The following is a 10,691-nucleotide window of genomic DNA, read 5'->3' as shown; positions in this document are numbered from 1 at the left end:
TTAACACAAAAGATGTGTTCTTATCTCGCAACGTGAACACATCGGCATCATCAAGCTTCATTTCCCTGATTCGAAGTGTAAATCAATGATGTCACCTTTCTTGTCGCGCTCTTTTCGCTCCTCACGTGTTCTTCTCTCGACTCTTCTTTGTTTCAACGAGTTCGGGGGTTAAAAAAAATAGGTACCGCGGTATAATACACAATACGGAAGAGGGGTAAAATTATAAATTTCGCATACTGCGCTATTTTACTACAGTATGGGAGATTTGTTTTTTAAATTAGGGCCGTAGAATTCTCCGTTCAACAATTTAAATAGTGTATTTTACAAATAAATGTCCCGGATAAGTGATTGTCATATATCGGGAGCCATTAAAAAGAACTCTATCTTGAAGTTACAAATACATAATGTAACGTCTCCTCGGCCCATGATTCCGTCGTGAGTCGTACGTAAACACTCGGTGCATAGGTCATTATTACATCGATAAAAATTTGGATTTCATGTTTCCGGGCTCCAGCCCCAGTCACCCCTCAAATTAGGGTAAGTTACGAGACTATGTGAAAACATGTCAAAAGACATGTTTTTTTGTCAAAATGCATGCTTAAATGGCATGTCAAATGACATATCATTTATCAATTAAATATAATAAAATTTAAAACATATTTATTATATTAATATACAGTAAACTTGAATGTAAAATTAAAGTTAGTTGATAATAACAACCGAATACCATCATAATACTCATTTACATTGGTAACTTTTTAGATACTCAAATATATGTAAATATTTTATAATTATATTTGTTATTTCTGGATATTTATAATATTAAAATAATAATTAAAAAATAAAAAAAAATTAGTAAAAAAACATGTCAAATTATGAAAAGGCATGTCTGACTAATTCAGTCAATTGACGTTATGACATACCCATCTTAACATGTCTGTGCCGCTGAGACATGCACCCTACTCAAGTAGACATCAGGTTAAAGGAATTCCATTTAACTGTAATAATTGGAAATTAGACATATTACCATAATTTTTTTATACCAGAAAAGAAATACACTTATATAAGTATAAAAAAATATCAAGTATAATCTCCCATTTAATGTGAGGAGTTGCCAATTTGTTATTTAGTTCCTAAAGTTAATGAATTTGCCAGTAAGGTGGCTATATATATTTATGTTTGCATTGTGCGTTTATATATCAGCTGTCGTATACACTCTCCACATCCACATCATTCTGAAAATATATCACCAAAAATAGTACCACTGAAAAAATTGAACATGGAAGGCCTAGAATACTTGGAAATTGTATTAGCATTTTTAAGCTTTTGGTATATGAGGAAACTTCGCTACGATGATGGTCTGCCATGGAACTGGCCCCTGGTAGGGATGATGCCATGGCTTTTCTCCAATGTGAATCGTGTTCATAACGTTTTAACCCATATTCTGGATCGAAGTGGTGGTACTTTCCTTATTAAGGGCCCTTGGTTTACTAACATGGACATGTTATTCACCGTTGATCCAGCTAACATTCGCTATGTACTAAGCGATGGCTATGCTAATTTCCACAAAGGCCAGGAATTCAAGGAGATTTTTGATGTACTTGGAGATGGAATTGTCAATGCTGAATTCGATTTGTGGAAGATTCAGAGGAAGCACTCTCAGTTCCTGTTTAGTCTTCATCAATTCCGCAAGTTCTTGAGGAGGATAAGCACAGAAAAAATTGAAATTGAGCTCATCGCTATCATGGATCATGTTTCTCAACAAGGTCAAGTAGTGGACATGCAAGATTTGTTTCAAAGGCTTACCTTTGATACAACTTGCATGTTTGTCACCGGCTACGACCCGGGCTGCCTTGATATTAAACTCCATGAAGTTCCATTCTCAAAAGCCATGGACGAAACTGAAGAAGTTATATTCACTCGCCATGTCATGCCACAAACATTGTGGAAGTTGATGAGGTGGCTAAACATTGGATCTGAGAAGACTATGAGCCACGCAAAGAAAGTCATTGATGATGTGTTATATGCTTATATAACAAGAAGGCGAAAACAAGTAAGCACTAGGGGAAACACATTCCACAATGATGCAGAAGGAGATGGTGCTGATCTTCTAACATTGTATATAACTGAAGAGGACAAATCGCTGGGATTAGAAAACAACGATGAGTTTATGAAAGATATCGTACTGAACCACATACTAGCAGGAAGAGACACTACTAGCTCAGCGCTAACTTGGTTTCTTTGGCTTGTCATTACACATCCACAAGTGGAATCTAAAATCCAAGCTGAACTTGAAGCAAGTAGGCCAAAAAATGAAGCTGAAAAAAGGAAATTTTTCAGCGATGAAGAGCTAAGCGAACTGCCTTATTTGCATGGTGCAATTTCGGAAGCATTGAGGTTGTACCCTCCGGTTCCATTCCAGCACAAGGAGCCTATCAAAGCCGACGTTCTACCAACAGGTCATCGAGTTCACCCGAAACAGAGGGTGATGTTTTCTTTGTATGCGATGGGAAGAATGACAACTCTGTGGGGAAAAGACTGCCTGGAATTCAAACCAGAGAGATGGATTTCCAAGGACGGAACACTTAAGCATGTACCTGCTTATAAGTTCACAGCGTTTAGCGGTGGACCAAGAGCATGCCTAGGAAAAAAGGTGGCTTATACTCAGATGAAAGCGGTGGCTGCTGCATTAATTTACAATTACAAGTTTAAGATGGTTGAAGGACACAAAGTGATTCCTAATCTTTCTATGATTCTGTTAATGACGGATGGATTGAAGGTTAGGATTACAGATAGATGGTCCTAAGTCTTGCTGTCTTATGAAATATAAATATGCTTATTGTGTGCTGCGTGGATCATGGATGATCAGAGATTGTTATTGTTACTGTATTTTCCTAAATGCCGGTATTGCTATTTGTAAATTTAAACCTTTTTGTGTCCAAACCTATTCTAGTCTCTTATGCCATGTAAGCTTCTGAACTTATAGTTATACTAGGAGTTTACAGACAAAATATCCGGTATCAGACAATTGTATCAAATTATAAATGAAGATCTGTCAAAAAAATCATAAATGAAGCAAATTGGACGAGAGATTTAAGACGAAATATCATACCGACGCCCAACTGTGAAAACCCATTCCTAGCTAGAAGTCATTCACATTAATATGAACGCATACAACTATAAAACCCATTATCAATTATTCAAAGGCTCTGAAAAGCAAACTACATATACAACTACACAGGTATGATAGTAGTATGTAATATCGTACGAAGGATATTTAAATATGAAAGAAAACATTTATTTCCACCATGCAAAACCGGAAGATATTCTAGTCCTATGTACATGCGGAAATTTGTACATTATAAATCAGATTACTTTAAAATTATATTATCCAATAATATATACTGTATTAAAATAGTACAAAATGAATTATCCAACATACAATATCCTGCCATCCTATGTACCTACTAAAATCATATGGGCTACTCCCTACTGGGCAAGAAATATAGCCAAAAAAAAAATGTAAATTTGATGTATTTACATTTCCACCAAACTCGGATCACATTTTCGAGTCAAATATTAACTAAATTTGCAGATAGTTCAAAAAAAATTTCAGCCCTAATGTAATTAGGATTTAAATGTTTGCTTATTTATTGGATAGTAAAAGACACTTCCAACAGCGTTGCCCCAATTTTAAGACCATTGTACAAGTATATGGCAAGAAAACAGAAAAGCATAATTGATCGATGACAATTGAAAATATCAAGGGTGACAATTTAGAGTGAGCAACCAATTACGTGACACAGAGTAATCATGAATGTCATGTTGGATGTAGTGACAAGCAATATGAATTTAACTGGAGACAGCTATTCGACGAGCTTTTTCAGCCCAAAAACTAAGAGACTCAGACAACTTCTTTACCAAACCTGTTAATTCAACCATAGAAACTGGAGACATCTAAGCGACTCAGACAACTTCTTTACCAAACCTGTTAATTCAACCATAGAAACTGACTACATTACCCATATTGGTCGACAAGTTAATTAGAACAAGTACATTTTTTTGATTTTTTTGCTTTCTTCCCTTCTTAAAAGTAACCCTCGAACTGATTTTAATGTACAACTTGCAGCTACTAAAAAACACTAAACATGCAAAAGCAGACAACAAGCTTTAATATTTTATACTTTGGAAAAGATAATTAATGCACACTAACTGTGCCTGTGCTTTGTCATAGCTAATTCACCGAAGGGGGGGGGGGAACTACAGAATGTCACTCAAGACGGGGTTTCTTCTGGCTTCTTCAGTACTTCCTGCGGATAGAAATTTAACACAAATGAAAAAGAACTTATTATCTTTGTAGTGTTACTTGTCCAATTATAATATGTAGGTACTAGGAACACTTGCCACTTTAATAGCAGAAAGCGACTGCCGCTGCCTTTCTTTCTTCAGACGTTGACACTCACCACAAAACTCTGGAAATTCCTTTTGATATTTCTTCAGCTCTCTAAAAACAGAACTGTGAAAAGAGGATTGAGAAACTCAGTACAAAGGTCGGGAAACAGCTCCAAAGAAGAAGACAATCTCTATTATAATGCTAAACTATTAGATAGGCTTTATACAGGTTTTAGCATGTTGTGTGCAAGCAACTAACTCAATGACCAAGAAAGAAAGGGTCGTACTGAACGAAATTGTGTCATTTTGTTGGAGACCTTATAGCAAAAGGTAGGGACTGAATATGGAAAACAAATACATGTAATTGCCAACAGATACTGAGCCAAACACATCTTTTGTGTGTGTGATAGCCATAATACGGAGAAAGATAAACATGCTCCGATGCACAGCCTCCTGAAACTAGAAAAAGGATATACTGTTTAAGCGAACTACTACCCATCCCCATTTCCATTGCTGGATATGAACTTTAGATGAGTAACCAGTCTAGCTAGAACGGTTAGTCTCTTAGGTTCATTCATCCTATTGAAAGTATGCAACAAAAAACCATTGAGATTGCTAACTTTAAGACCAGAGCAGATACTTGCATGGAGATTTTAGAATACGTTCACATTTCACAGGAGCTCAACCCGAAACCAGTACTTACTCTCTTGATATAGTTTAAACAAACGCCAAACTTAAGTCGAACCAGAAAAGGAAAGCAATAAAGTATCATATTCTGATGGTATGATCATCGACCTACGGCTTATTTTTGCAAGTGACAAGGTAAGAAACTGTATCAGCAACAGATGTCTGTATATAATTGACTGCAGCTTTAAATCGGCTTATTACTTATTACAGCCTTTCAAGGACATATAGAAGCTAAAACTAAAACATCAAGCACTGTAGGATGCAGGGTTCAAGGAGTTGGGCAGACTTACCTTCTGCACCATAGCAGCAAATTTAACCTATGCCCAGAGGTAGTTGCTCTAGCTCCATGACGATGTCGACCACGATGAACAACAGCACGCCCCGGGACATGAGAATAATCCAACACTTCCTACAAGCATTTAAACTCAATGTAAGTCTTCAACCAACATTTGTACACAGTACTCAGGTATGCAGTTGCAGTATAACTAAAAAGATCTTTCTGCAACAAGGATCGCAACTAAAATAACGTGGATCAGTAAGAGATAAACGATGAAATTTCCCATGTATGGTGTGGATGTAAGGGCTTAAATAGCCCAATTATAACATGAATAATCTAGAAGAAATTTAATTATCTTCAAATGAAGTACATCCAGGAAAAGGCCCATATACCTCTGATTGAGTTCCTGTGTTGACATGCTTCTCACATCGCACCCCGCGAAAAAACAGCTCACCACCAGTAAATTGTTTCCCAACACAGACATTTAAGGTGACTTCGGAATCATCCACATGAAAACCTGAGAATGCAAACTTTTTCAGAACTTTAAGATTAAAAAAACACGGTTAGGGTATCTATAAAGCTAGGAAGTACAACACGGCAATAAAGGTGTCGTACGTGCTGGACACGGCCAACACGGCAACTCGGCACCGACACGGCTGAGTACATGGCGTGTCGACACACAAGCGGCAGGGGACACAGCTCTGACACGGTGCGGAAAGGGACGCGACCCACCTTAAAAAGGCCCTAAAAATCTGATTTTTTACCCTAATATCAATCATTCTCACCTTCTGTATCCTAATTATGTTTTTCATACACCCATATATTAATCTGATATATCTACATATAAATATATGAATATATAACACTATATGTATCTAGGGATCAGTGTATACATCTCCCAGTGTCTTTAAAATTTGTATACGATGAGCGGGTCAATTAGTTCAAGTGCGAATAGTTACAGGTGCAGAAGAATTTGATGAGAATTTTCCATTGTGACAATGCATCTACAATAAGGTTTATATTTTCTACAAATCTTATATTTTTCATTGCTATCTTTATTTCCGTGTCCTGTATCCAGGAATCTTCGATAGTTGGAGAATCCCCATGTCCCGTCCCGTATCGCTGTGTCCAAGTCGGTGCTTCCTAGCTACAAAGAGAATTTAATACAACAAAGATAAAATATTGGACTTCAAGATTATTGTAGTATACTTTAAACCTTCGCAAGGATTGTACATGTTATAAAGGCCGTTTATGCACTCTAAGAGTACAACCCATAAATACAACATTGTATGTGGTTCTCGTCTCTTTGATGTCAGTAGCTGATAGTGATACTCATACAAAGACCTTCATAACTTATATAGAAATAGAACATGATTTCAATAACGAAAAGCACAAAATATTTATAAAAAAAACTATCCAGATTATTATAATGGTAACTGTCGCAAGATACATCAACCATTGTAAATTCTGGCAATGGTAACTACTCAGATTATCAGTTGGCGGTCTAAATAATGAACTAACAAGCCATGTGCCTTCCTATTCTACTCCGTACGATAGCCGTGGCCTTCAAATTATATAAACACGGAGGTAAGATGATGGAAAGGAACACTGACCCAGGTCAACGTCTCTGTCAAATCCATACTCAACAACAAAGCCATGATGAGAATCAAGTGTTGATCCACCAACTTCAGGAAAGAAAACTGCAAGGAAGTCATACAGAATATTGGAGCATAAATAGACCTCTTCCATTAGCCATATATATTTATTAAAATTACTCCAGATGTTACACAAATTTTCACCTCTAGATATAGGTTGTATAAAATCATCCATCAACTTGTCAAGCATCGATTCCAAGCCAAAGTCATCAAGAACAGCACCATATTTGTTCATGGTATTTGGTCGCATTATTCTGAACTTTGTCTCACGAACCCATTTTTCGAAATTATCTACCTAAGCAATCAGAACCTGATAAGAAAACATAAAAGCTAAAACTACAAGAGAATTGAAGTAGTGTACATGAAGAGCGACGGCAAGTCGCTACCTCAGCTAAAAGCATTTCACAGAAGCGTGGCTGCAGCAGTTCAAAAGTTAGAATTCCTGGTGAAGGTTCAGTTATTATTTTCCTAAATCCCTCCTCCTTGTTCTCACTGATTGCTTTTAGAAAAGATGGGACAAAGAAGTTTGTGGGATGCATATTATATAGCTCCCGATGCAGAGGCTGCAAAAAGAAAAGAAAAAATTTGTTAAAACTTGAAAGTAAGAAGAATGATGATGGTGATTCAAGTTATTAATATGTTCCATGTTATCTACTATGGAAAATAAGGTAATCATATGACCATATCATACGGATTCTGATCATGCTTTTGTAGACGCCTAATCAAAGGTTTACATGTCATTAAGAAAATCATGTCCCCCTACCAAAGGTTTACAATTCTATGTCCATTAGATGACAGGTCCAGGTATACAGATACTTAATAACAAAAGTAAATTGCAATTTATGCACATGTACAACTGTACACGTGTATATAACTGTAAGTAGTGGTGGCCCTTGCAATACAATGATAAAGTTGGATATATTTAGCATCCATATTCATGCACTCTGGATGCTCTTTTCCTAAGCTTATTTTGGTCATTAGGTGGACGATGTAACCTAGTCCTGAATTTTAGGCAGTCGGACACAAAACAGTATTGTCTCGTCACAGATACATTTTCCTTTGGGTAATTAGCACATTAACTATGCCCTTACATCAGGGATAAATTTAGTACAAGTTTTTAATCAGAAATATTTATAATTAAGAAAGAAAACAGGAATTTCACGTGACAGAGGCAATTATAATATACCTGATAGTTGGATATGATTTTCTGTCTGTATTCTTTATGCCTCTGGAACTGTCAAGAATGAATCAACAAACAGTCTCAATATTATTTAATCTTCCGACACATGATATAAGAATGCCAGTGGTAAGAAGCAAAAAGCATATTAAGGATATACATCTCTTACTGATCATAATATAATATTTATGTAAACACCATTTCAAAGAGCAAGTATAAATTTTTACAGGTCGAGGGTAGGAGGATGGGTGGAAAAAGTTGTGTGCGTATGATGAGATAACAGAGCAAGTACGTTTTACATTTAAATTCACCAAGACAGGAGATGACATCATTTGCGTACTCAAAGAGCAAACGATCAGGGTGGTCTCTTACTAAGATCTTATACTTTGGTTTAAGAATATTTTGGAAAACTTAAATGATTGAACCAATCAAACACAAACAACATATTCCAGACATTAAGCCACGTAATATACAAAAAGAATTCAAAATTCAGTACACTTCCAATATGATATACTTCCAGATGTTGCACCAAAAAATGTCATGTTCTCAAGTTCGTACCTTTGAAGTACTATTATAATGGTATTGTAGAGACATGGTGTCATTGTACAATACCGTTAACAGAAACTATAAACTGTGACATTGTTCATTTTATAATGGATAGATAAAAGAAGATCAAACCAAACAAGGCACATAACAAGAAAAGAGCTGACAAATTTATGGAATGCATCTGAAATACCCACATTTAAAAAATATTGATGCTTCCATATTTTCATAGAATCAAAATGCATATAGTATAAACTTAGTTTAATTATGAACCCCCGTTAGTAATATGGCTCTCTTAACATCAGCGAGCATAAGCTTCAGAAGTCAACTTTTACTGGTTTCTTAGTAACTATACAAAGTAAGCTTCAGAAGTCAACTTTTACTGGTTTCTTAGTAACTAAACAAAGTATCTTTAAATTAAACATTGTTACTCATATCAGGCACAAGATTGAAGAGAGATTTTACTTCGAAGTAATCTGACACCCCTCGTAAGAGAGAATGCACTTCAGAGAATACTAAATCTCAAAAAAATTAGGTGTCGTACAGTCACTCATACATACCACAGAATTAAAATTCAGAATAGGGCTTTAACCATACAAACACCTCACCGAACTAAATAATGTGGCAAGCAATGCATAAATCTCATAGTTCCCACCTGTTACACACAGGAATTGAAACTCTTTCTTCCTCCTTAAATAAAATTAAACTGAATTTTAACAGAGATATCATATTTTGTTAGGTGAAAAACCAGAGGCATTCAGAAACACCTCTTAAACGCCTTTCACCAGAAATAAGTATGCCCGAACCTAGTTTTCGTTCCACAAACACCTTACAGAACTAGATATTGCAGTAAACACTGTAGCAAACAGAAACTCAATTAAAAATTTATAAATCTCATAGACTCAAATGTTTAGGTCAGCATTTCCAACTCTGAAAATTTTCCGCTATCAATTAAACCTAAATTGCATTTTAACACTATTTCCGAGTTTCTTTCTTTACAAGCCAGAGGCCTCTGTAAACACCTCTTTAACGCCTTTCGACTTACACAATTCACCACCACACCAAAACCTACTTCCATTCCCCTGCATGTCTACCAAACCGAAACACGAAAATCAAACACGAAGCTAAATCTCCAGTATCCTACACACATCAATCACACAATTTGAATACCTAAAATCACATTCCTCACCACAAAGTCACAAACACCTCAAAAAAAAGACAACATTACACAAACAAACAAACAGAAAACTTACTCGATTGCGTTCGCCTTGAGGCGAATAACGAAGAAAAATCTGGCGCATATACTCAACCTTCCTTTCTCGCGACTCTTTAATCAAAGACGGAGGCAAGTACCTCTCAAGCGAGCTGAACAGAAAATGACTGAAATCTAACTTAAGATCTTCATAATTATCGGGTTTGTGATCGGTGTTAGGGTTCAACCGGAGCCGGTGAGTCGCCGCAACGACGGCGTTGCCGTTGGCCGCGGGCTTCATTTCGGGTTTTTGATCTACGACGCCGTTTGACATGGTGGGAGGAGAGAGATTAGGGTTTTTACATGCAAGTAATTGGGGAATGGAGAGATGAACAGAGCATCTGGGGGAGATGGAGAGATATTATATATACTTACAGTCATGCAAATTGCGTTTTCGAATTAGGGTTTCTCTCAGCCTTTGCGAACTTATATTATCGTTGTAAAACCTAATGTGGACCATTTTTAAATTTCGTTCATTTCTTTTTTATTTAAAGTCACCTGCGTTTTGTTTGGACGATATGGGTTATGTCACAGCAAGTCCAACGAGTGTCTTATATAATGTCCTAAATCAAAATTTAGGGCATTTGACAATAAAAGTAGTTCCAACAGTGTTCCAGTGATGCCTTATATCAGTAGGACAACCTCTTTGTGTCTTGTTTTTAAGTCACTTCTCTCGTTGTCTTATTTTATATTTTATTATATATTATT

General features: G+C 36.2%; 2 protein-coding genes across 2 annotated transcripts; one reads left to right on the top strand and one right to left on the bottom strand.

Moving 5' to 3' along the window:
• The first annotated feature begins 1,215 nt into the window (after positions 1–1,215).
• Positions 1,216–3,080, top strand: LOC141718565 (alkane hydroxylase MAH1-like). Its single transcript, XM_074520946.1, has one exon. It carries the CDS (start codon positions 1,280–1,282, stop codon positions 2,804–2,806), a length of 1,527 nt encoding a protein of 508 aa, XP_074377047.1. The 5' UTR covers positions 1,216–1,279; the 3' UTR covers positions 2,807–3,080.
• A 911-nt stretch (positions 3,081–3,991) lies between these two features.
• On the bottom strand, positions 3,992–10,453 carry LOC141718564 (2-oxoglutarate and iron-dependent oxygenase domain-containing protein CP2-like). The gene is made up of 9 exons (XM_074520945.1): positions 9,985–10,453; positions 8,198–8,245; positions 7,398–7,574; positions 7,156–7,306; positions 6,970–7,056; positions 5,749–5,873; positions 5,370–5,488; positions 4,401–4,516; positions 3,992–4,306 (listed from the first exon to the last, which is right to left on the bottom strand). Exons 1-9 carry the CDS (start codon positions 10,255–10,257, stop codon positions 4,275–4,277), a joined length of 1,128 nt encoding a protein of 375 aa, XP_074377046.1. The 5' UTR covers positions 10,258–10,453; the 3' UTR covers positions 3,992–4,274.
• Between the last annotated feature and the right edge of the window lie 238 nt (positions 10,454–10,691).

Source organism: Apium graveolens, chromosome 4, assembly GCF_009905375.1.
Source record: "Apium graveolens cultivar Ventura chromosome 4, ASM990537v1, whole genome shotgun sequence".
NCBI lineage: Eukaryota > Viridiplantae > Streptophyta > Magnoliopsida > Apiales > Apiaceae > Apium > Apium graveolens.
The sequence above is the reverse complement of the archived record's forward strand: the minus strand, read 5'-3'. Positions and strand labels throughout refer to the sequence as shown.

Coding starts and splice junctions, on each gene's coding strand:
- LOC141718565 (XM_074520946.1), top strand. CDS start 1,280: ATGGAAGGCCTAGAATACTTGGAAATTGTATTAGCATTTTTAAGCTTT.
- LOC141718564 (XM_074520945.1), bottom strand. CDS start 10,257: ATGTCAAACGGCGTCGTAGATCAAAAACCCGAAATGAAGCCCGCGGCC. Junction 7,307..7,397: donor GTGAAATGCTTTTAGCTGAG/GTAGCGACTTGC, acceptor CTGATTGCTTAG/GTAGATAATTTCGAAAAATG. Junction 5,489..5,748: donor ACACAGGAACTCAATCAGAG/GTATATGGGCCT, acceptor AAATGCTTGTAG/GAAGTGTTGGATTATTCTCA.